This window comes from Anomalospiza imberbis, unplaced genomic scaffold, assembly GCF_031753505.1.
Source record: "Anomalospiza imberbis isolate Cuckoo-Finch-1a 21T00152 unplaced genomic scaffold, ASM3175350v1 scaffold_43, whole genome shotgun sequence".
NCBI classification, from domain to species: Eukaryota; Metazoa; Chordata; class Aves; order Passeriformes; family Viduidae; genus Anomalospiza; species Anomalospiza imberbis.
This window is the reverse complement of record NW_027100039.1, coordinates 946,975-972,660: the sequence shown is the minus strand read 5'-3', so window position 1 is coordinate 972,660 and position 25,686 is coordinate 946,975. Positions and strand designations below refer to the sequence as shown.

The window sequence follows — 25,686 nt, the reverse complement described above, 5'->3', positions numbered from 1 at the left end:
GTCCCGGTCCCGAGGCGGCCCCGGCCCAGACCCGGTCCCGGTCCCGAGGCGGCCCCGGCCCAGACCCGGCCCCGGCCCAAACCCGGTCCCGGCCCAAACCCGGTCCCGGCCCAGACCCGGTCTCGGCCCAGACCCGGTCCCGGACCCGGCCCAGACCCGGTCCCGGACCCGAGGCGGCCCCGGCCCGGACCCGGTCCCGGCCTAGACCCGGTCCCGGCCCAGACCCGGTCCCGGACCCGAGGCGGCCCCGGCCCGGACCCGGTCCCGGCCCAGACCCGGTCTCAGCCCAGACCCGGTCCCGGACCCGAGGCGGCCCCGGCCCAGACCCGGTCCCGTCCCGGCCCCGGTCCCGGCCCGGACCCGGTCCCGCCTCACGACGAGCGCCCGAAATGGCGGGGCGCCTCGGTGACGTCACGGGAAGCGGAAGCGCGGCGGCAGCGCGGTGCATTGTGGTCCCGGTGGGACCCAGCGGCGGCGGAGCGGGGCCGGGGCCGAGGCCGCGGGGGGGGGGGGCGGGGCGCGGCCCCGGGGGGGGGGCGGGGCGGGAATTTGGGGGCGCCGAGGGAGCCCCGGGACCCCCCCCCGGCAGCGCGGGATGGGCGACAGCGACCGCGGTCAGCCCCGGGAGCGGCGAGCGGGGAGCGGGGAGCGGGGGGGAGGCGGGTGGGGAGGGGGCTGAGGGGGTTTGGGGGGGGGGTCTGAGGGGGTCTGGGGGTCCTGAGGGAGAACTGGGGGTCGTGAGGGGGTCTGAGGGGGTCTGGGGGTCGTGAGGGGGTTTGGGGGGTCCTGAGGGGGTCTGGGGGTCCTGAGGGGGTTTGGGGGTCCTGGGGGGGTTTGGGGGTCGTGAGGGAGAACTGGGGGTCCTGAGGGGATTTGGGGGTCCTGGGGGAGAACTGGGGGTCGTGAGGGAGAACTGGGGGTCCTGAGGGGGTCTGGGGGTCTTGAGGGGATTTGGGGGTCGTGAGGGGGTCTGGGGGTCGTGAGGGAGAACTGGGGGTCCTGAGGGGGTCTGGGGGTCCTGAGGGAGAACTGGGGGTCGTGAGGGGGTCTGGGGGTCGTGAGGGAGAACTGGGGGTCGTGAGGGAGAACTGGGGGTCCTGAGGGGGTCTGGGGGTCCTGAGGGGGTCTGGGGGTCGTGAGGGAGAAATGGGGGATCCTGAGGGGATTTGGGGGTCGTGAGGGGGTCTGGGGGTCGTGAGGGAGAACTGGGGGTCCTGAGGGGGTCTGGGGGTCCTGAGGGAGAACTGGGGGTCGTGAGGGGATTTGGGAGTCCTGAGGGGGTCTGGGGGTCCTGAGGGAGAACTGGGGGTCCTGAGGGGGTTTGGGGGTCTTGAGGGGGTTTGGGGGTTGTGAGGGAGAACTGGGGGTCCTGAGGGGATTTGGGGGTCGTGAGGGGGTCTGGGGATCCTGAGGGGGTCTGGGGGTCCTGAGGGAGAACTGGGGGTCGTGAGGGGGTTTGGGGGGTCCTGAGTGGGGTCTGGGGGTCGTGAGGGAGAACTGGGGGTCGTGAGGGAGAACTGGGGGTCCTGAGGGGATTTGGGGGTCGTGAGGGAGAACTGGGGGTCCTGAGGGAGAACTGGGGGTCGTGAGGGGATTTGGGGGTCCTGCGGGGGTCTGGGTTTTCCTGAGGGGGTCTGGGGGTCCTGAGGGGGTCTGGGGGTCGTGAGGGAGAACTGGGGGTCGTGAGGGGGTTTGGGGGGTCCTGAGGGGGTCTGGGGGTCGTGAGGGAGAACTGGGGGTCGTGAGGGGATTTGGGGGTCGTGAGGGGGTCTGGGGGTCCTGAGGGGGTCTGGGGGTCGTGAGGGAGAAATGGGGGATCCTGAGGGGATTTGGGGGTCGTGAGGGGGTCTGGGGGTCGTGAGGGAGAACTGGGGGTCCTGAGGGGGTCTGGGGGTCCTGAGGGAGAACTGGGGGTCGTGAGGGGATTTGGGAGTCCTGAGGGGGTCTGGGGGTCCTGAGGGAGAACTGGGGGTCCTGAGGGGGTTTGGGGGTCTTGAGGGGGTTTGGGGGTTGTGAGGGAGAACTGGGGGTCCTGAGGGGATTTGGGGGTCGTGAGGGGGTCTGGGGATCCTGAGGGGGTCTGGGGGTCCTGAGGGAGAACTGGGGGTCGTGAGGGGGTTTGGGGGGTCCTGAGTGGGGTCTGGGGGTCGTGAGGGAGAACTGGGGGTCGTGAGGGAGAACTGGGGGTCCTGAGGGGATTTGGGGGTCGTGAGGGAGAACTGGGGGTCCTGAGGGAGAACTGGGGGTCGTGAGGGGATTTGGGGGTCCTGCGGGGGTCTGGGTTTTCCTGAGGGGGTCTGGGGGTCCTGAGGGGGTCTGGGGGTCGTGAGGGAGAACTGGGGGTCGTGAGGGGGTTTGGGGGGTCCTGAGGGGGTCTGGGGGTCGTGAGGGAGAACTGGGGGTCGTGAGGGGATTTGGGGGTCGTGAGGGGGTCTGGGGGTCCTGAGGGGGTCTGGGGGTCGTGAGGGAGAAATGGGGGATCCTGAGGGGATTTGGGGGTCGTGAGGGGGTCTGGGGGTCCTGAGGGAGAACTGGGGGTCCTGAGGGGGTCTGGGGGTCCTGAGGGGGTCTGGGGGTCGTGAGGGAGAAATGGGGGATCCTTAGGGGGTCTGGGGGTCGTGAGGGAGAACTGGGGGTCCTGAGGGAGAACTGGGGGTCGTGAGGGGGTCTGGGGGTCGTGAGGGAGAACTGGGGGTCGTGAGGGGGTCTGGGGGTCCTGAGGGGATTTTGGGGGGGTCCTGAGGGGGTTTGGGGGGGTCCTGAGGGGATATGAGTGGATCTAGGGGGGATTTTGGGGGGGTCCTGAACGGATTTGGGGGGTCCTGAGGGGATATGAGTGGATCTAGGGGGGATTTTGGGGGGTCGTGAGGGGATTTTAGGGGGTCCTGAGGAAGAACTGGGGGTCCTGAGGGGATTTGGGGGGGTCCTGAGGGGATTTGGGGGGTCCTGAGGGAGAACTGGGGGTCCTGAGGGGATTTGGGGGGTCCTGAGGGGATTTGGGGGGGTCCTGAGGGGATGTGAGTGGATCTAGGGGGGATTTTGGGGGGTCGTGAGGGGGATTGGGGGGGGCTAAGGGGATGTGAGGGGTTTTGGGGGGTCCTGAGGAAGAACTGGGGGTCCTGAGGGGATTTGGGGGGTCCTGAGGGGATTTGGGGGGTCCTGAACAGATTTGGGGGGGTCCTGAGGGGATGTGAGTGGATCTAGGGGGGATTTTGGGGGGTCCTGAGGGGATTTGGGGGGTCCTGAACGGATTTGGGGGGTCCTGAGGGGATTTGGGGGGGTCCTGAGGGGATTTGGGGGGTCCTGAGGGAGAACTGGGGGTCCTGAGGGGATTTGGGGGGTCCTGAACAGATTTGGGGGGGTCCTGAGGGGATGCGAGTGGATCTAGGTGGGATTTTGGGGGGTCCTGAGGGGATTTGGGGGGTCCTGAACAGATTTGGGGGGTGCTGAGGGGATGTGAGTGGATCTAGGAGGGATTTTGGGGGGTCCTGAGGGGATTTGGGGGGTCCTGAACGGGTTTGGGGGGGTCCTGAGGGGATTTGGGGGGGCCTGAGTGGGATTTGGGGGGGTCCTGAGGGGGTCTGGGGGTCCTGAGGGGATTTGAGGGGGTCCTGAACGGATTTGGGGGGTCCTGCGGGGATTTGGGGGGTCCTGAGTGGGATTTGGGGAGATTTTGGGGGGTCCTAAGTGGGAATTGGGGAGATTTTGGGGGGTCCTGAGTGGGAATGGAGGGGTGCGAGGGGATGTGGAGGGTCCTGAGGGATTTGGGGGGTTCAGGGGGATTTTGGGGGGTCCTGAGGGATTTTGGGGGGTCCTGGGTGGATTTTTGGGGGGTTCTGATGGGATTTCGGGGAGTCTTTGACCAAATTTGTGGGGTCTGGGCTGATTTTGGGGGATCCTGACCGGATTTGAGGCGATTTTTGGGGGGATTTGGGCTAATTTTGGGATCCTGAGTGGATTTTGGGGTGATTTGAGGTCATTTTGAGGTCCCTGATGAGATTTTGGGGTGATTTCGGGGAATTTTTGTGTAATTTTGGGGTCCCTGAGTGGGATTTTGGGGTGATTTGGGATAATTTTGGGGTTCCTGATGAGATTTTGGGGTGATTTCGGGTAACTTTTGTGTAATTTTGGGGACCCTGAGTGGATTTTGGGGTGATTTGGGATAATTTTGGGGTTCCTGATGGGATATTGGGGTATTTTTGGGGTGATTTTGGTGTATTTTTAGGGTATTTTTTAGTAATTTTGGGGTCATTTTGGCCCGTCTGACCAGAATTTGGGGTAATTTTGGGGATCCTGAGTGGATTTTGGGGTGATTTGGGATAATTTTGGGGTTCCTGATAGGATGTTGGGGTATTTTTGGGGTGATTTTGGTGTATTTTGGGGTATTTTGAGGAATTTTGGGGTCATTTTGGCCATTCTGACCAGAATTTGGGGTAATTTTGGGATCCCTGAGTGGATTTTGGGGTGATTTGGGATAATTTTGGGTTCCTGATGGGATGTTGTGGTATTTTTGGGGTGTTTTTGGGGCATTTTGAGGAATTCTGGGGTCATTTTGGCCATTCTGACCAGAATTTGGGGTAATTTTGTGATCCCTGATGAGATTTTGGGGTGATTTGGGATAATTTTGGGGTTCTTGATGGGATATTGGGGTGATTTGGGGTAATTTTTGTGTAATTTTGGGGTGATTTGGGATAATTTTGGGGTCCCAGATGAGCTTTTGGGGTGATTTGTGGAAATTTTGGTGTAATTTTGGGGTGATTTGGGATAATTTTGGGGTTCCTGATGGGATGTTGGGGTGTTTTTGGGGTGATTTTGGTGCATTTTGAGGAATTTTGGGGTCATTTTGGCCATTCTGACCAGAATTTGGGGTAATTTTGGGATCCCTGAGTGGATTTTGGGGTGATTTGGGGAAATTTTGGGGTCCGTGATGAGCTTTTGGGGTGATTTCGGGGAATTTTTGTGTAATTTTGGGGTCCCTGAGTGGATTTTGGGGTGATTTGGGATAATTTTGGGGTTCCTGATGAGATTTTGGGGTGATTTCGGGTAACTTTTGTGTAATTTTGGGGACCCTGAGTGGATTTTGGGATGATTTGGGATAATTTTGGGGTCCCGGATGAGATTTTGGGCTGATTTGGGATAATTTTTGTGTAATTTTGGGGTGATTTGGGATAATTTTGGGGTTCCTGATGGGATGTTGGGGTGATTTTGGGGTGATTTTGGTGTATTTTGAAGGATTTTGGGGTAATTTTGGCCATTCTGACCAGAATTTGGGGTAATTTTGTGATCCCTGAGTGGATTTTGGGGTGATTTGGGATAATTTTGGGGTCCCGGATGAGATTTTGGGGTGATTTGGGGTAATTTTTGTGTAATTTTGGGGATCCTGAGTGGATTTTGGGGTGATTTGGGGTCATTTTGGGGTCCCCGATGAGATTTTGGGGTGATTTGGGGTAATTTTTGTGTAATTTTGGGGATCCTGAGTGGATTTTGGGGTGATTTGGGGTAATTTTGGGGTCCCAGATGAGATTTTGGGGTGATTTGGGATAATTTTGGGGTTCCCGATGGGATGTTGGGGTGTTTTTGGGGTGATTTTGGTGTATTTTGGGGTATTTTGAGGAATTTTGGGGTCATTTTGGCCATTCTGACCAGAATTTGGGGCAATTTTGGGTTCCCTGATGAGATTTTGGGCTATTTCGGCTTCATTTTGGGTTATTTGGGTGTAATTTTGGGCTATTTGGGTGTAATTTTGGGCTATTTTGGGCTATTTCGGCACCGTTTGGCCATTTGGGTGTAATTTTGTCTATTTGGGGCCATTCGGGCGCCGTTTTGGGCCATTTGGGTGCAGTTTTGGGCTATTTTGGGCTACTTCGGCTCCGTTTGGGCCATTTGGTTGTACCTTTGGGCTATTTGGGGCCATTCGGGCGCCATTTTGGGCTATTTGGGTGTAATTTGGGCTATTTGGGTGTAATTTGGGCTATTTGGGTGTAATTTTGGGCTATTTCATTCCAGTTTTGGGCCATTTGGGTGTAACTTTGGGCTATTTGGGTGTAATTTTGGGCTATTTCGGGCTATTTGGGTGCAGTTTGGGGCTATTTGGGTGCAGTTTTGGGCCATTTGGGTGTAATTTTGGGCCATTTGGGTGTAACTTTGGGCTATTTGGGTGTAATTTTGGGCCATTTGGGTGTAACTTTGGGCTATTTGAGGCCATTCGGGCGCTGTTTTGGGCTATTTGGTGTAATTTTGGGCTGTTTTGGGCTATTTGGGCTCCGTTTTGGGCTATTTGGGTGTAATGTTGGGCTATTTCGGGCTATTTCATTGCAGTTTTGGGCTATTTGGGTGCCGTTTTGGGCCATTTGGGTGTAATTTTGGGCTATTTTGGCTATTTGGGTGCAGTTTTGGGCTATTTCAGGCCATTTGGGCGCAGTTTTGGGCTATTTGGGTGTAACTTTGGGCCATTTGGTTGTAACTTTGGGCCATTTGGGGCCATTCGGGCGCCGTTTTGGGCTATTTGGGTGTAACTTTGGGCTATTTGGGTGTAACTTTGGGCTATTTGGGTGTAATTTGGGCTATTTGGGTGTAACTTTGGGCTATTTGGGTGTAATTTTGGGCTATTTTGGGCCATTTGGGTGTAATTTTGGGCTATTTTGGGCTATTTGGTTGTACCTTTGGGCTATTTGGGGCCATTTGTCGCCGTTTTGGGCTATTTGGGAGTAATTTTGTTCTATTTTGGGCTATTTGGGTGCAGTTTTGGGCTATTTTGGGTTATTTGGGTGCAGTTTTGGGCTATTTCATTGCAGTTTTGGGCCATTTGGTTGTACCTTTGGCCTATTTGGGGCCATTCGGGTGCCGTTTTGGGCCATTTGGGTGTAATTTTGGGCTATTTTGGGCTATTTGGTTGTAACTTTGGGCTATTTGGGGGCATTCGGGTGCCGTTTTGGGCTATTTCTGTGCAGTTTTGGGCTATTTCATTGCAGTTTTGGGCTATTTGGGTGTAATTTTGGGCTATTTGGGGTGCAGTTTTGGGCTATTTTGGGCTATTTCATTGCAGTTTTGGGCTATTTGTGCGCAGTTTTGGGCCATTTGGGTGTAACTTTGGGCTATATGGGTGCAGTTTTGGGCTATTTGGGGCCATACGGGCGCCGTTTTGGGCCATTTGGGTGTAATTTTGGGCTATTTTGGGCCATTTGGTTGTACCTTTGGGCTGTTTGGGGCCATTTGTCGCCGTTTTGGGCTATTTGGGAGTAATTTTGGGCTATTTTGGGCTATTTGGGTGCAGTTTTGGGCTATTTGGGTGCAGTTTGGGGCTATTTCATTGCAGTTTTGGGCCATTTGGTTGTACCTTTGGCCTATTTGGGGCCATTCGGGCGCCGTTTTGGGCTATTTGGGTGTAATTTTGGGCTATTTTGGGCTATTAGGGCGCAAGTTTTGGGCCATTTGGGTGTAATTTTGGGCTATTTTGGGCTACTTCGGCTCCGTTTGGGCTATTTGGGTGCAGTTTTGGGCTATTTGGGCGCCGTTTTGGGCTATTTGTGCGCAGTTTTGGGCTATTTGGGTGTAACTTTGGGCTATTTGGGTGTAACTTTGGGCTATTTGGGTGTAATTTGGGCCATTTGGGTGTAATTTTGGGCTATTTTGGGCCATTTGGTTGTACCTTTGGCCCATTTGGGGCCATTCGGGCGCCGTTTTGGGCTATTTGGGTGCAGTTTTGGGCTATTTCAGTGCAGTTTTGGGCTATTTTGGGCCATTTGGGTGTAATTTTGGGCTATTTGGGGCCATTTGGGTGTAATTTTGGGCTATTTTGGGCTATTTGGTTGTACTTTTGGCCCGTTTGGGGCCATTTCTCGCGTTTTGGGCTATTTGGGAGTAATTTTGGGCTATTTTGGGCTATTTGGGTGCAGTTTTGGGCTATTTCATTGCAGTTTTGGGCCATTTGGTTGTACGTTTGGCCCGTTTGGGGCCATTCGGGCGCCGTTTTGGGCTATTTGGGTGTAATTTTGGGCTATTTTGGGCTATTTGGTTGTAACTTTGGGCTATTTTGGGCCATTTGGGCGCAGTTTTGGGCTATTTGTGCGCAGTTTTGGGTTATTTGGGTGTAATTTTGGGCTATTTTGGGCCATTTGGTTGTAATTTTGGGCTATTTGGGGGCATTCGGGTGCCGTTTTGGGCTATTTGGGTGCAGTTTTGGGCTATTTCATTGCAGTTTTGGGCTATTTGGGTGTAATTTTGGGCTATTTGGGTGCAGTTTTGGGCTATTTTGGGCTATTTCATTGCAGTTTTGGGCTATTTTGGGCCATTTGGTTGTACCTTTGGCCCGTTTGGGGCCATTTGTTGCCGTTTTGGGCTATTTGGGTGCAGTTTTGGGCTATTTGGGTGCAGTTTTGGGCTATTTTGGGCCATTTGGTTGTACCTTTGGCCCATTTGGGGCCATTTGGCGCCGTTTTGGGCTATTTGGGTGCAGTTTTGGGCTATTTCAGTGCAGTTTTGGGCTATTTTGGGCTATTTCAGTGCAGTTTTGGGCTATTTTGGGCCATTTGTGTGTACCTTTGGCCCGTTTGTGGCCATTTCTCGCCGTTTTGGGCTCCCTGACGGTTTCTCGGGGGTCTCTCCCCCGTCTCCCCGCAGACTGCCGCAGCCCCGACAGCTCGAGCGCCGCCTCCCCTCCCCCCCCCGCCCCTCCCCCCGCCATGGGGTCCCCCCCGCTGGGCCCCGCCCTGGGGTCCCCCCCTCCTTTGGGGTCCCCCTTTCCCGTCATCAGCTCCTCGCTGGGCTCGCCCCAAAACCTGGCCTACGGCGCCGGCGGCAGCCCCCAGGTGAGGCTGGGGGCGGCGCGGGGAAATCGGGGGGTTTTGGGGGGAAATTGGGGGGTTTTGGGGGGAATTGGGGTTTTGGGGGGGGAAATTGGGGTTTTGGAGGGTAAAATGGGGTTTTTTTGGGGGAAAATGGGGGTTTGGAGAAAGAAATTGGGGTTTTGGGGGGGAAAATGGGGGTTTGGGGGGAAATTGGGGTTTTTTGGGGGGAAAATGAGGTTTTTTTGGGGGGAAAATGGGGTTTTTGGGGTAAAAATGGGGGTTTTTGGGGTAAAAATTGGGGTTTTGGGGGGGGAAATGGGGGTTTTGGAGGGAAAAATTGGGGTTTTGGAGGGAAAATGGGGGTTTGGGGGGGGAAATTGGGGTTTTTGGGGGGAAAATGGGGTTTTTTTGGGGAAAAAATGGGGTTTTTGGGGTAAAAATTGGGGTTTTGGGGGGGAAATTGGGGTTTTTTGGGGGGAAATTGGGGTTTTTGGGGGGGAAATGGGGGTTTTGGGGGGGGAAATTGGGGTTTTTGGGGGGAAAAAATGGGGGGTTTTGGGGAAAAAATGGGGGTTTTGGGGTAAAAATTCGGGTTTTGGGGGGGGAAAATGGGGGTTTTGGGGGGTAAAATGGGGGTTTGGAGGGAAAATTGGGGTTTTGGGGGGGGAAATGGGTTTTTTTTTGGGGGAAATTGGGGTTTTGGAGGGGAAAATGGGGGTTTTGGGGGGAAAAATTGGGGTTTTTGGGGGGAAATATTGGGGTTTTTGGGGGGTAAAATGGGGGTTTGGAGGGAAAAATGGGATTTTGGGGGAAAATGAGGTTTCTTTGGGGGAAATTGGGGTTTTTTGGGGGGAAATTGGGGTTTTTGGGGGGGAAATTGGGGTTTTGGAGGGAAAAATTGGGATTTGGGGGGAAAAATGGGGGTTTGGGGAAAAAAAATGGGGTTTTGGGGAAAAAATGGGATTTTGGGGGGAAAATGAGGTATTTTTGGGGGGGATATGGGGGTTTTGGAGGGAAAATTGGGGTTTTTGGGGGGAAATTGGGGTTTTTTTGGGGGAAAATTGGGGGTTTTGGGGGGGAAAATGGGGGTTTGGAGAAAGAAATTGGGGTTTTGGGGGGGGGAAAATGGGATTTTGGGGGGAAATTGGGGTTTTGGGGTAAAATTGGGGTTTTTTGGGGGGGAAATTGGGGTTTTGGGGGAAAATGGGGGTTTGGAGGGAAAAATGGGGTTTTGGGGGGGGAAATGGGGGTTTTGGGGGTAAAATTGGGGTTTTGGGGGGGGAAATTGGGGTTTTGGGGGGGAAATGGGTTTTTTTTGGGGGGGAAATGGGTTTTGGGGGGAAAAATTGGGGTTTTGGAGGGAAATTTGGGGTTTGGGGTAAAAAATGGGGGTTTGGGGAAAAAAATTGGGGTTTTGGGGAAAAAATGGGATTTTGGGGGGGAAAATGAGGTATTTTTGGGGGGAAAATTGGGATTTTGGGGGGAAAATGAGGTTTTTTTTGGGGAAAATGGGGTTTTTTTGGTGAAAAAATTGGGGTTTTGGGGGGAAAATGAAGTTTTTTTAGGGGGAAATGGGGGTTTTGGGGTAAAATTGGGGTTCTTGGGGGGGGAAATGGGGTTTTGGAGGGAAAAATTGGGGTTTTGGGGGGAGAAATGGGGTTTTTTTGGGGGGAAATTGGGGTTTTTGGGGGGAAATTGGGGTTTTTTGGGGGGGAAATTGGGGTTTTGGGGGAAAAAATTGGGGTTTTGGAGGGAAAAATTGGGGTTTTGGGGGGGGGAAATGTTTTTTTTGGGGGGAAAATGGGGGTTTGGAGAAAAAATTGGGGGTTTTGGGGGGGAAAATGGGTTTTTTGGGGGGGGAAATGGGATTTTGGGAGGAAAATTGGGGTTTTGGGGAAAAATTGGAGCTTTTTGGGGGAAATATTTGGGGTTTTTGGGGGTAAAAATGGGATTTTGGGGGAAATTGGTTTTTTTTGGGGGGAAATTGGGGGTTTGGGGGGGAAAATTGGGGTTTTTGGGGAAAATGAGGTTTTTTTTGGGGGGGAAATGGGTTTTTTTTGGAAAAAATGGGGGTTTGGGGGGAAAATGGGTTTTTGGGGGGGAAATTGGGGTTTTGGGGGGGAAATGGGTTTTTTTTGGGGGGGATATGGGGGTTTTGGAGGGAAAATTGGGGTTTTTGGGGGAAATTGGGGTTTTTTTTTGGGGGGAAAATTGGGGGTTTTGGGGGGAAATGGGGGGGTTTGGAGAAAGAAATTGGGGTTTTGGGGGGGGGAAATGGGATTTTGGGGGGAAATTGGGGTTTTGGGTAAAATTGGGGGTTTTTGGGGGGAAATTGGGGTTTTGGGGGAAAATGGGGGTTTGGAGGGAAAAATTGGGGTTTTGGGGGGGGGAAATGGGTTTTTTTGGGGGGAAATGGGGTTTTGGGGGGAAAAATTGGGGTTTTGGAGGGAAAATTTGGGGTTTGGGGTAAAAATGGGGGGTTTGGGGAAAAATTGGGGTGTTGGGGAAAAAATGGGTTTTGGGGGGGAAATGAGGTATTTTTGGGGGAAAATGGGGGTTTTGGGGAAAAATTGCGGTTTTTTTGGGGAAATATTGGGGTTTTGGGGGGTAAAATGAGGGTTTGGAGGGAAAAATGGGATTTTGGGGGGAAAATTGGGGTTTTGGTGGGAAAATGGGTTTTTTTGGGGGGGGAATGGGGTTTTGGGGGGAAAAATTGGGGTTTTGGGGGTGAAAATGGGGGTTTTTGGGGAAAAAATTGGGGTTTTTTTGGGGGAAAAATGGGTATTTGGGGGGGAAATGGGGTTTTTTGGAAACAAAAATGTTTTTTTCCAGGATTTTTGCTGTTTTCCCCCAGATTTTTCCTGTTTTTCCCAATATTTTCCTGTTTTTCTCCGGATTTTTTCTATTTTCCCTCGGATTTTTCCTGTTTTTCCCAATATTTTCCTGTTTTCCCCAGGATTTTTCCTGTTTTTCCCAATATTTTTCCTGTTTTCCCCGGATTTTTTCTGTTTTTCCCCGGATTTTTTCTATTTTCCCAGGATTTTTTCTATTTTCACTCAGATTTTTCCTGTTTTTCCCAATATTTTCCTGTTTTCCCCCCGTATTTTTCCCGTTTTTCCCAATATTTTTCCTGTTTTCCCCAGGATTTCCTGTTTTTTTCCCAATATTTTCCTGTTTTCCCTCGGATTTTTCCCATTTTTCCCAATATTTTCCAGTTTTCCCCCAGATTTTTCCCGTTTTTTCCCAATATTTTCCTGTTTTCCCCCTGTATTTTTCCCATTTTTCCCAATATTTTCCAGTTTCCCCGTATTTTTCCCGTTTTTCCCAATATTTTCCAGTTTTCCCCCGTATTTCTCCTATTTCCCCCCGCATTTCCCGGTTTTTCCCCGCTTTCTGTCCCGTTTTTCCCAAAATCGTGGTTTTTTCCCCCAGATCAACGCCGCGGCGCCGCTGGCGCTGCCGCCCGGCGCCGCCGAGGACGTGAAACCCCCGCTGGGAATTCGGGGTCCCCCCTGCGCCCCCCACGGCCCCGGGAAGCGCCTGTGCGCCATCTGCGGGGACCGGAGCTCGGGTGAGCCCAGTTTGGGGAGAAAAACGGGGATTTTGGGCAAAAAACGGGGAAAAAATGATAAAAAATGGGGAAAAATGGGATAAAAATGGGATAAAAATGGGATAAAAATGGGATAAAAATGGGATAAAAATGGGGGAAACAAAGGGAATTTTGGGGCCCAGGAAGCGCCTGTGCGCCATCTGCGGGGACCGGAGCTCGGGTGAGCCCAGTTTGGGGAGAAAAACGGGATTTTGGGCAAAAAACGGGGAAAAAATGATAAAAAATGGGGAAAAATGGGGAAAAAATAGGGAAAAATGGGATAAAAAAGGGATAAAAATGGGGGAAACAAAGGGAATTTTGGGGCCCAGGAAGCGCCTGTGCGCCATCTGCGGGGACCAGAGCTCGGGTGAGCCCAGTTTGGGGCGAAAAAACGGGGATTTTGGGCAAAAAACGGGAAAAAAATGATAAAAAATGGGATAAAATGGGATAAAAATGGGATAAAATGGGATAAAAATGGGGAAAAATGGGATAAAATGGGGAAAAATGGGATAAAAATGGGATAAAAATGGGATAAAAATGGGATAAAAATGGAAAAAAATGGGATAAAAATGGATAAAAATGGGGAAAAATGGGATAAAAATAGGGAAAATGGGATAAAAATGGGATAAAATGGGATAAAAATGGGATAAAAAGGGGAATTTTGGGGCAAAGGAAACGCCTGTGCGCCATCTGCGGGGACCGGAGCTCGGGTGAGCCCAGTTTGGGGAGAAAAACGGGGATTTTGGGCAAAAAACGGGGAAAAAATGATAAAAAATGGGGAAAAATGGGGAAAAAATAGGGAAAAATGGGATAAAAAAGGGATAAAAATGGGGGAAACAAAGGGAATTTTGGGGCCCAGGAAGCGCCTGTGCGCCATCTGCGGGGACCAGAGCTCGGGTGAGCCCAGTTTGGGCGAAAAACGGGGATTTTGGGCAAAAAACGGGAAAAAAATGATAAAAAATGGGATAAAATGGGATAAAAATGGGATAAAATGGGATAAAAATGGGGAAAAATGGGATAAAATGGGGAAAAATGGGATAAAAATGGGATAAAAATGGGATAAAAATGGGATAAAAATGGAAAAAAATGGGATAAAAATGGGATAAAAATGGGGAAAAAATGGGATAAAAATAGGGAAAATGGGATAAAAATGGGATAAAATGGGATAAAAATGGGATAAAAAGGGGAATTTTGGGGCAAAGGAAACGCCTGTGCGCCATCTGCGGGGACCGGAGCTCGGGTGAGCCCAGTTTGGGGAGAAAAACGGGGATTTTGGGCACAAAACGGGAAAAAATGGGAAAAAATGGGGATAAAAATGATAAAAATAGGGAAAAATGGGGAAAAATGGGATAAAAAAGGGAATTTGGGGCAAAGGAAGCGCCTGTGCGCCATCTGCGGGGACCGGAGCTCGGGTGAGCCCAGTTTGGGGAGAAAAACGGGGATTTTGGGCAAAAAACGGGGAAAAAATGATAAAAAATGGGGATAAAAATGATAAAAATAGGGAAAAATGGGGAAAAATGGGATAAAAAAAGGGAATTTTGGGGCAAAGGAAGCGCCTGTGCGCCATCTGCGGGGACCGGAGCTCGGGTGAGCCCAGTTTGGGGCGAAAAACGGGGATTTTGGGCAAAAAACGGGGGAAAAAATGGGAAAAAATGGGGAAAAATGGGATAAAAATGGATAAAAATGGGGAAAAATGGGGGAAAAATGGGATAAAAATGGGGAAAAATGGGATAAAATGGGATAAAATGGGATAAAATGGGATAAAAATGGGATAAAATAGGGAAAAAAATGGGATAAAATGGGGAAAAATGGGATAAAAATGGGGAAAAATGGGATAAAAATGGGGAAAATGGGACAAAAATGGGATAAAAATGGGATAAAAATGGGATAAAAAAGGGAATTTTGGGGCCCAGGAAGCGCCTGTGCGCCATCTGCGGGGACCGGAGCTTGGGTGAGCCCAGTTTGGGGCGAAAAACGGGGATTTTGGGCAAAAAACGGGGAAAAAATGGGATAAAAATGGGGAAAATGGGAAAAAAATGGGGAAAAATGGGATAAAATGGGATAAAAATGGGATAAAAAAGGGAATTTTGGGGCAAAGGAAACGCCTGTGCGCCATCTGCGGGGACCGGAGCTCGGGTGAGCCCAGTTTGGGGCGAAAAACGGGGATTTTGGGCAAAAAACGGGAAAAAATGATAAAAAATGGGGAAAAATGGGGAAAAAATGGGATAAAAATGGGGGAAACAAAGGAATTTTGGGGCCCAGGAAGCGCCTGTGCGCCATCTGCGGGGACCGGGAGCTGGGGTGAGCCCAGTTTTGGGGAGAAAAACGGGGATTTTGGGCAAAAAAGGGGAAAAAATGATTAAAAATGATAAAAAATGATTAAAAATGGGGAAAAATGGGATAAAAAGGGGGAAAAATGGGATAAAATGGGGAAAAAATGGGATAAAAATGGGATAAAATGGGGAAAAATGGATAAAAATGGGGAAAAATGGGGAAAAATGGGTAAAAATGGGATAAAAATGGGATAAAATGGGATAAAAACGGGAATTTTGGGGCCCAGGAAGCGCCTGTGCGCCATCTGCGGGGGACCGGAGCTGGGGTGAGCCCAGTTTGGGGAGAAAAACGGGATTTTGGGGCAAAAAACGGGGAAAAAAAATGATAAAAAAATGGGGAAAAATGGGATAAAAATGGGGAAAAATGGGATAAAAATGGGATAAAATGGGATAAAAATGGGATAAAAAAGGGAATTTTGGGGCCCAGGAAGCGCCTGTGCGCCATCTGCGGGGACCGGAGCTGGGGTGAGCCCAGTTTGGGGAGAAAAACGGGGATTTTGGGCAAAAAACGGGGAAAAAAATGATAAAAAATGGGGAAAATGGGATAAAAATGGGATAAAAATGGGATAAAAAAGGGAATTTTGGGGCAAAGGAAACGCCTGTGCGCCATCTGCGGGGACCGGAGCTCGGGTGAGCCCAGTTTGGGGAGAAAAACGGGGATTTTGGGCAAAAAACGGGAAATATTGATAAAAAATGGGGAAAAATGGGATAAAAATGGGATAAAAATGGGATAAAAATGGGGGAAACAAAGGGAATTTTGGGCCCAGGAAGCGCCTGTGCGCCATCTGCGGGGACCGGAGCTCGGGTGAGCCCAGTTTGGGGAGAAAAACGGGATTTTGGGCAAAAAACGGGGAAAAAATGATAAAAAATGGGATAAAATGGGATAAAAATGGGATAAAAAAGGGATAAAAATGGGGAAAATGGGATAAAAATGGGATAAAAATGGGATAAAAATGGGGAAAAAATGATAAAAAATGGGGAAAAATGGGATAAAAATGGGATAAAAAAGGGAATTTTGGGGCCCAGGAAGCGCCTGTGCGCCATCTGCGGGGACCGGAGCTCGGGTGAGCCCAGTTTGGGGCGAAAAACGGGGATTTTGGGCAAAAAAGGGGAAAAAAATGGGAAAAAATGGGAAAAAATGGGATAAAAATGGGGAAAAATGGGATAAAAAGGGAATTTTGGGGCCCAGGAAGCGCCTGTGCGCCATCTGCGGGGACCGGAGCTCGGGTGAGCCCAGTTTGGGGAGAAAAACGGGGATTTTGGGCAAAAAACGGGGAAAAAATGATAAAAAATGATAAAAAATGGGATAAAAATGGGATAAAAATGGGAAAAAATGGGGGAAAAATGGGATAAAAATGGGGAAAAATGGGATAAAAATGGAAAAAATGATAAAAAATGGGGAAAAAAGGGATAAAAATGGGATAAAAATGGGATAAAAATGGGATAAAATGGGATAAAATGATTAAAAATGGGATAAAAATGGGATAAAAATGGGATAAAATGGGATAAAATGGGATAAAAATGGGATAAAAATGGGATAAAAAAGGGAATTTTGGGGCCCAGGAAACGCCTGTGCGCCATCTGCGGGGACCGGAGCTCGGGTGAGCCCAGTTTGGGGCGAAAAACGGGATTTTGGGCAAAAAAACGGGGAAAAAAATGGGAAAAAATGGGGAAAAATGGGATAAAAATGGGATAAAAATGGGATAAAAAAGGGAATTTTGGGGCCCAGGAAGCGCCTGTGCGCCATCTGCGGGGACCGGAGCTCGGGTGAGCCCAGTTTGGGGAGAAAAACGGGGATTTTGGGCAAAAAAGGGGAAAAAATGATTAAAAATGGGGAAAAAATGATTAAAAATGGGGTAAAAATGGGGGAAAATGGGATAAAAATGGGATAAAAATGGATAAAAATGGGATAAAATGGGGGAAAAATTGGATAAAAATGGGGAAAAATGGGATAAAAATGGGATAAAAATGGGGAAAAATGGGATAAAAATGGGATAAAAAAGGGAATTTTGGGGCCCAGGAAACGCCTGTGCGCCATCTGCGGGGACCGGAGCTCGGGTGAGCCCAGTTTGGGGAGAAAAACGGGGATTTTGGGCAAAAAACGGGAAAAAAATGATAAAAAATGGGGAAAAATGGGATAAAAATGGGATAAAAATGGGATAAAAAAGGGAATTTTGGGGCCCAGGAAGCGCCTGTGCGCCATCTGCGGGGACCGGAGCTCGGGTGAGCCCAGTTTGGGGAGAAAAACGGGGATTTTGGGCAAAAAACGGGGAAAAAATGATTAAAAATGATAAAAAATGATTAAAAATGGGGAAAAATGGGATAAAAAGGGGGAAAAATGGGATAAAATGGGGAAAAATGGGATAAAAATGGGATAAAAATGGGATAAAAATGGGGAAAAATGGGATAAAAATGGGATAAAAATGGGGAAAAAATGATAAAAAAATGGGGAAAAATGGGATAAAAATGGGATAAAATGGGGAAAAATGGGATAAAAATGGGATAAAAATGGGGAAAAATGGGGTAAAAATGGGATAAAAATGGGGGAAAAATGGGATAAAAAAAGGGAATTTTGGGGCCCAGGAAGTGCCTGTGCGCCATCTGCGGGGACCGGAGCTCGGGTGAGCCCAGTTTGGGGCGAAAAAACGGGGATTTTGGGCAAAAAACGGGAAAAAAATGGGAAAAAAATGGGGAAAAATGGGGAAAAAATGGGGAAAAATGGGGGAAAAATGGGGGAAAATGGGAAAAAAATGGGATAAAAATGGGATAAAAATGGGATAAAAATGGGATAAAATCGGATAAAAATGGGATAAAATGGGGTAAAAAATGGGATAAAATGGGGAAAATGGGATAAAAATGGGATAAAAATGGGAAAAAATGGGATAAAATGGGGAAAAATGGGATAAAAATGGGATAAAAAATGGGGAAAATGGGATAAAAATGGGATAAAAATGGGATAAAAATGGGATAAAAATGGGAATTTTGGGGCCCAGGAAGCGCCTGTGCGCCATCTGCGGGGACCGGAGCTCGGGTGAGCCCAGTTTGGGGCAAAAAACGGGGATTTTGGGCAAAAAACGGGAAAAAAATGGTAAAAAATGGGGAAAAATGGGATAAAAATGGGGAAAAATGGGATAAAAATGGGAAAAAATGGGATAAAAATGGGATAAAAAGGGGGAAAATGGGATAAAAATGGGATAAAAATGGGATAAAAATGGGGGAAACAAAGGGAATTTTGGGGCAAAGGAAACGCCTGTGCGCCATCTGCGGGGACCGGAGCTCGGGTGAGCCCAGTTTGGGGCGAAAAACGGGGATTTTGGGCAAAAACGGGAAAAAAATGGGATAAAAATGGGGAAAAATGGGATAAAAATGGGATAAAAATGGGGAAAAATGGGATAAAAATGGGATAAAAAAGGGAATTTTGGGGCCCAGGAAGCGCCTGTGCGCCATCTGCGGGGACCGGAGCTCGGGTGAGCCCAGTTTGGGGAGAAAAAACGGGGATTTTGGGCAAAAAACGGGAAAAAAATGATAAAAAATGGGGAAAAATGGGATAAAAATGGGGAAAAATGGGATAAAAATGGGATAAAAATGGGGAAAAATGGGATAAAAATGGGGGAAAAAATGGGAAAAAAATGATAAAAAATGGGGAAAAATGGGATAAAAATGGGGAAAAATGGGATAAAATGGGATAAAAATGGGGAAAAATGGGATAAAAATGGGATAAAAATGGGGAAAAATGGGATAAAAATGGGATAAAAATGGGATAAAAATGGGGAAAAATGGGATAAAAATGGGATAAAAATGGGATAAAAAAGGGAATTTTGGGGCCCAGGAAGCGCCTGTGCGCCATCTGCGGGGACCGGAGCTCGGGTGAGCCCAGTTTGGGGAGAAAAACGGGGATTTTGGGCAAAAAACGGGAAAAAATGATAAAAAATGGGGAAAAATGGGATAAAAATGGGGAAAAATGGGATAAAAATGGGATAAAATGGGATAAAAATGGAAAAAATGATAAAAAATGGGGAAAAAAGGGATAAAATGGGATAAAAATGGGATAAAAATGGGATAAAATGGGATAAAATGATAAAAATGGATAAAAATGGGATAAAAATGGGATAAATATGGGACAAAAATGGGGGAAACAAAGGGAATTTTGGGGCCCAGGAAGCGCCTGTGCGCCATCTGCGGGGACCGGAGCTCGGGTGAGCCCAGTTTGGGGAGAAAAACGGGGATTTTGGGCAAAAAAGGGGAAAAAAATGATAAAAAATGGGGAAAAAATGGGATAAAAATGGGATAAAAATGGGATAAAATGGGGGAAAATGGGAAAAAAATGGGATAAAATGGGAGAAAAATGGGTTAAAAATGGGGGAAAAGAGGGAAAAAAGGGAATTTTGGGGAAAAAAGAGGGAAAAAAAGGGAATTGGGGCAAAAAATTGGGGAAAAAGAAAAAAAATGGGAATTTTGGGAGAAAAAAGAGGGAAAAGAGGAAAAAAAATTGGAATTTGGGGGGGAAAATTGGGGAAAAAGAGGAAAAAAAATGGGAATTTTGGGGGAAAATGGGGGAAAAGAGGAAAAAATCTGAATTTGGGGGGAAAATGGGGGAAAAAGAGGAAAAAAAATCGGAATTTGGGGAAAAAATTGCGGAAAAAGAAAAAAAATGGGAATTTTGGGGGAAAAAAGAGGAAAAAATTCGGAATTTGGGGGGAAAATGGGGAAAAAGAGGAAAAAAATGGGAATTTTGGGGGAAAAATGGGGGAAAAAGAGGAAAAATGGGAATTTTGCGGAAAAAATAAAGGAAAAGAGGAAAAAATGGGAATTTTTGGGAAAAATGGGGGGAAAAATCGGAATTTGGTGGCAAAAAGAGGGAAAAAAAGGGAATTTGGGGAAAAAAATTGGGGAAAAGAAAAAAATGGGAATTTTGGGGGGAAATGGCGGAAAAGAGGAAAAAATGGAATTTTGGGGGAGAAAATGGGGGAAAAGAGAGGAAAAAAATCGGAATTTGGGGGGAAAAAATAGGAAAAAATGGAATTTTGGGGGGAAAATGGGGGAAAAGAGGAAAAAATGGGAATTTTTGGGGGGGAAATGGGGGGAAAAAAAGAGGAAAAAAATTGGAATTTGGGGGGAAAAAGAGGAAAAAATCGGAATTTTGGGGGGAAAATGGGGGAAAAAGAGGAAAAAAAATGGGAATTTTTGGGGGAAAAAGGGGGAAAAGAGGAAAAAACCCGGAATTTGGGGGGGAAATGGGGGAAAAAAAGGGAATTTGGGGAAAAAATTGCGGAAAAAGAAAAAAAAATGGGAATTTTGGGCGGAAAAAAGAGGGGAAAAAGGGAATTTGGGGGGGGAAATTGGGGGAAAAAGAGGAAAAATGGGAATTTTGGGGGAAATTGGGGGAAAAGAGGAAAAAAAATCGGAATTTGGGGGAAAAAAGAGGGAAAAAAAAGGGAATTGGGGAAAAAATTGGGGAAAAAGAAAAAAAATGGGAATTTGGGGGGGGAAAAAAAGAGGGAAAAAGGGAATTTTGGGGGGAAAATGGGGGAAAAAGAGGAAAAAATGGGAATTTTGGGGGGAGAAAATGGGGGAAAAAAGAGGAAAAAAATCGGAATTTTGGGGGGAAAAAAATGGGGAAAAAAAAGAGGATTTTTGCCATTTCTGGGCCGATTTTTGCCGTTTCTGGGCCGATTTTCGTGCTGATTTTTTGGGATTCTGTCCCAAATTCCCTGAAAATTCCCAATCCCAGGCAAACACTGCGGGATCTCAGCTCTGAGGGCTGCAAGGGAATTATTCAAGGGCGCTTTGGGTCAATTTTGGGTGGATTTTGGATGGATTTGGCTCAATTTTGTGCCGATTTTCGCCGTTTCTGGGCCGATTTTTGCCATTTCTGCGCCAATTTTCATGCCGATTTTTTGGGATTCTGTCCCAAATTCCCTGAAAATTCCCAATCCCACGCAAACACTCCGGGGTCTCAGCTCTGAGGGCTGCAGGGGCTTCTTCAAGGGCGCTTTGGGTCAATCCTGGGTGGATTTTGGGTGGATTTTGGGTGGATTTTGGGTGGATTTTGCTCAATTTTGTGCCGATTTTTGCCGTTTCTGGGTCGATTTTTGCCGTTTCTGGGTCGATTTTCGTGCCGATTTTTTGGGATTCTGTCCCAAATTCCCTGAAAATTCCCAATCCCAGGCAAACACTCCAGGATCTCAGCTCTGAGGGCTGCAAGGGAATTATTCAAGGGCGCTTTGGGTGGATTTTGGGTGGATTTTGCTCAATTTTGTGCCGATTTTTCGCCGTTTCTGGGCCGATTTTTACCATTTCTGGGCCGATTTTCGTGCGGATTTTTTGGGATTCTGTCCCAAATTCCCTGAAAATTCCCAATTCCAGGCAAACACTCCGGGATCTCAGCTCTGAGGGCTGCAGGGGCTTCTTCAAGGGCGCTTTGGGTCAATTTTGGGTGGATTTTGGGTGGATTTTGCTCAATTTTGTGCCGATTTTCGCCGTTTCTGGGCCGATTTTTGCCATTTCTGGGTCGATTTTAAACATTTCTGGGTCGATTTTCGTGCCGATTTTTTGGGATTCTGTCCCAAATTTCCTGAAAATTCCCAATCCCACGCAAACACTGCGGGATCTCAGCTCTGAGGGCTGCAGGGGATTCTTCAAGGGCGCTTTGGGTGAATTTTGGGTGGATTTTGCTCAATTTTGTGCCGATTTTCGCCGTTTCTGGGCCGATTTTTGCCGTTTCTGGGCCGATTTTCGTGCGGATTTTTTGGGATTCTGTCCCAAATTCCCTGAAAATTCCCAATCCACGCAAACACTGCGGGATCTCAGCTCTGAGGGCTGCAGGGGATTCTTCAAGGGCGCTTTGGGTGAATTTTGGGTGGATTTTGCTCAATTTTGTGCCGATTTTCGCCATTTCTGGGCCGATTTTCGCCGTTTCTGGGTCGATTTTTCGTGTGGATTTTTTGGGATTCTGTCCCAAATTCCCTGAAAATTCCCAATCCCAGGCAAACACTGCGGGATCTCAGCTCTGAGAGCTGCAAGGGAATTATTCAAGGGCACTTTGGGTCAATTTTGGGTGGATTTTGGGTGGATTTTGGGTGGATTTTGCTCAATTTTGTGCCGATTTTCGCCGTTTCTGGGCCGATTTTTGCCATTTCTGCGCTGATTTTCTTGCCGATTTTTTGGGATTCTGTCCCAAATTCCCTGAAAATTCCCAATCCCACGCAAACACTGCGGGATCTCAGCTCTGAGGGCTGCAGGGGATTCTTCAAGGGCGCTTTGGGTGAATTTTGGGTGATTTTGCTCAATTTTGTGCCTATTTTCGCCGTTCTTCTGGGCCGATTTTTGCCGTTTCTGGGCCGATTTTCGTGCGGATTTTTTGGGATTCTGTCCCAAATTCCCTGAAAATTCCCAATCCCAGGCAAGCACTCCGGGATCTCAGCTCTGAGGGCTGCAGGGGCTTCTTCAAGGGCGCTTTGGGTCAATATTGGATGGATTTTGCTCAATTTTGTGCCGATTTTCGCCGTTTCTGGGCCGATTTTCGTGCCGATTTTTTGGGATTCTGTCCCAAATTCCCTGAAAATTCCCAATCCCAGGCAAGCACTACGGCGTGTCCAGCTGTGAGGGCTGCGAGGGCTTCTTCAAGGGCACTTTGGGTCAATTTTGGGTGGATTTTGCTCCATTTTGTGCCGATTTTCGCCGTTTCTGGGCCGATTTTCGCCATTTCTGGGTCGATTTTCTTGCCGATTTTTTGGGGTTCTGTCCCAAATTCCCTGAAAATTCCCAATTCCAGGCAAACACTCCAGGATCTCAGCTCTGAGGGCTGCAAGGGCTTCTTCAAGGGCGCTTTGGGTCAATTTTGGGTGGATTTTGCTCAATTTTGTGCTGATTTTCGCCGTTTCTGGGCCGATTTTCGCCGTTTCTGGGCCGATTTTCGTGCCGATTTTTTGGGATTCTGTCCCAAATTCCCTGAAAATTCCCAAATCCAGGCAAACACTGCGGGATCTCAGCTCTGAGGGCTGCAAGGGAATTATTCAAGGGCGCTTTGGGTCAATTTTGGGTGGATTTTGCTCAATTTTGTGCCGATTTTTGCCGTTTTCTGGGTCGATTTTTGCCATTTTCTGGGCCGATTTTCGTGCCGAATTTTTGGGATTCTGTCCCAAATTCCCTGAAAATTCCCAATCCCAGGCAAACACTCCGGGGTCTCAGCTCTGAGGGCTGCAGGGGCTTCTTCAAGGGCGCTTTGGGTCAATTTTGGGTGGATTTTGGGTGGATTTTGGGTGGATTTTGTGCTCAATTTTGTGCCGATTTTTGCCGTTTCTGGGCCGATTTTTGCCGCTTCTGGGCCGATTTTCGTGCCGATTTTTTGGGATTCTGTCCCAAATTCCCTGAAAATTCCCAATCCCACACAAACACTCCAGGATCTCAGCTCTGAGGGCTGCAGGGGCTTCTTCAAGGGCGCTTTGGGTGGATTTTGGGTGGATTTTGCTCAATTTTGTGCCGATTTTCGCCATTTCTGGGCCGATTTTTGCCATTTCTGGGTCGATTTTCGTGCCGAATTTTTGGGATTCTGTCCCAAATTCCCTGAAAATTCCCAATTCCAGGCAAACACTGCGGGATCTCAGCTCTGAGGGCTGCAGGGGCTTCTTCAAGGGCGCTTTGGGTGGATTTTGGGTGGATTTTGCTCAATTTTGTGCCGATTTTCGCCGTTTCTGGGCCGATTTTTACCATTTCTGGCTCGATTTTCGTGCCGATTTTTTGGGATTCTGTCCCAAATTCCCTGAAAATTCCCAATCCCAGGCAAACACTCCAGGATCTCAGCTCTGAGGGCTGCAAGGGAATTATTCAAGGGCGCTTTGGGTGGATTTTTGGGTGGATTTTGCTCAATTTTGTGCCGATTTTCGCCGTTTCTGGGCCGATTTTCGCCATTTCTGGGCCGATTTTCGTGCGGATTTTTTGGGATTCTGTCCCAAATTCCCTGAAAATTCCAAATTCCAGGGGAGCACTCCAGGATCTCAGCTCTGAGGGCTTCAGGGGCTTCTTCAAGGGCGCTTTGGGTCAATCCTGGGTGGATTTTGGGTGGATTTTGGGTGGATTTTGGGTGGATTTTGGGTGGATTTTGCTCAATTTTGTGCCGATTTTCGCCATTTCTGGGCCGATTTTTGCCATTTCTGCGCCAATTTTCATGCCGATTTTTTGGGATTCTGTCCCAAATTCCCTGAAAATTCCCAATCCCAGGCAAACACTGCGAGGTCTCAGCTCTGAGGGCTTCAGGGGCTTCTTCAAGGGCGCTTTGGGGTCTATCCTGGGTGGATTTGGCTCAATTTTGTGCCGATTTTCGCCGTTTCTGGGCCGATTTTTTGCCGTTTCTGGGCCGATTTTCGTGCCGATTTTTTGGGATTCTGTCCCAAATTCCCTGAAAATTCCCAATCCCACACAAACACTCCGGGATCTCAGCTCTGAGGGCTGCAGGGGATTCTTCAAGGGCGCTTTGGGTGAATTTTGGGTGGATTTTGCTCAATTTTGTGCCGATTTTCGCCATTTCTGGGCCGATTTTCGCCGTTTCTGGGTCGATTTTCGTGTGGATTTTTTGGGATTCTGTCCCAAATTCCCTGAAAATTCCCAATCCCAGGCAAACACTGCGGGATCTCAGCTCTGAGAGCTGCAAGGGAATTATTCAAGGGCACTTTGGGTCAATTTTGGGTGGATTTTGGGTGGATTTTGGGTGGATTTTGCTCAATTTTGTGCCGATTTTCGCCGTTTCTGGGCCGATTTTTGCCATTTCTGCGCTGATTTTCTTGCCGATTTTTTGGGATTCTGTCCCAAATTCCCTGAAAATTCCCAATCCCACGCAAACACTGCGGGATCTCAGCTCTGAGGGCTGCAGGGGATTCTTCAAGGGCGCTTTGGGTGAATTTTGGGTGGATTTTGCTCAATTTTGTGCCTATTTTCGCCGTTTCTGGGCCGATTTTTGCCGTTTCTGGGCCGATTTTCGTGCGGATTTTTTGGGATTCTGTCCCAAATTCCCTGAAAATTCCCAATCCCAGGCAAGCACTCCGGGATCTCAGCTCTGAGGGCTGCAGGGGCTTCTTCAAGGGCGCTTTGGGTCAATATTGGATGGATTTTGCTCAATTTTGTGCCGATTTTCGCCGTTTCTGGGCCGATTTTCGTGCCGATTTTTTGGGATTCTGTCCCAAATTCCCTGAAAATTCCCAATCCCAGGCAAGCACTACGGCGTGTCCAGCTGTGAGGGCTGCGAGGGCTTCTTCAAGGGCACTTTGGGTCAATTTTGGGTGGATTTTGCTCCATTTTGTGCCGATTTTCGCCGTTTCTGGGCCGATTTTCGCCATTTCTGGGTCGATTTTCTTGCCGATTTTTTGGGGGTTCTGTCCCAAATTCCCTGAAAATTCCCAATTCCAGGCAAACACTCCAGGATCTCAGCTCTGAGGGCTGCAAGGGCTTCTTCAAGGGCGCTTTGGGTCAATTTTGGGTGGATTTTGCTCAATTTTGTGCTGATTTTCGCCGTTTCTGGGCCGATTTTCGCCGTTTCTGGGCCGATTTTTCGTGCCGATTTTTTGGGATTCTGTCCCAAATTCCCTGAAAATTCCCAAATCCAGGCAAACACTGCGGGATCTCAGCTCTGAGGGCTGCAAGGGAATTATTCAAGGGCGCTTTGGGTCAATTTTGGGTGGATTTTTGCTCAATTTTGTGCCGATTTTTGCCGTTTCTGGGTCGATTTTTGCCATTTCTGGGCCGATTTTCGTGCCGAATTTTTGGGATTCTGTCCCAAATTCCCTGAAAATTCCCAATCCCAGGCATAACACTCCGGGGTCTCAGCTCTGAGGGCTGCAGGGGCTTCTTCAAGGGCGCTTTGGGTCAATTTTGGGTGGATTTTGGGTGGATTTTGGGTGGATTTTGCTCAATTTTGTGCCGATTTTTGCCGTTTCTGGGCCGATTTTTGCCGCTTCTGGGCCGATTTTCGTGCCGATTTTTTGGG

At 48.8% G+C, this 25,686-nt stretch overlaps 1 protein-coding gene across 1 annotated transcript in view; it reads left to right on the top strand.

Moving 5' to 3' along the window:
* The first annotated feature begins 8 nt into the window (after positions 1-8).
* The window catches only part of LOC137466731 (retinoic acid receptor RXR-beta-like), a 26,953-nt gene continuing 1,275 nt past the window's right edge, over positions 9-25,686 (top strand). Inside the window, exons 1-4 of the mRNA XM_068178412.1 lie at positions 9-614; positions 8,620-8,807; positions 12,219-12,357; positions 22,286-22,345. Coding sequence (XP_068034513.1) covers positions 596-614; positions 8,620-8,807; positions 12,219-12,357; positions 22,286-22,345 — 406 coding nt within the window. The 5' untranslated portion in view covers positions 9-595. The remainder of the gene's footprint in view (positions 615-8,619; positions 8,808-12,218; positions 12,358-22,285; positions 22,346-25,686) is intronic.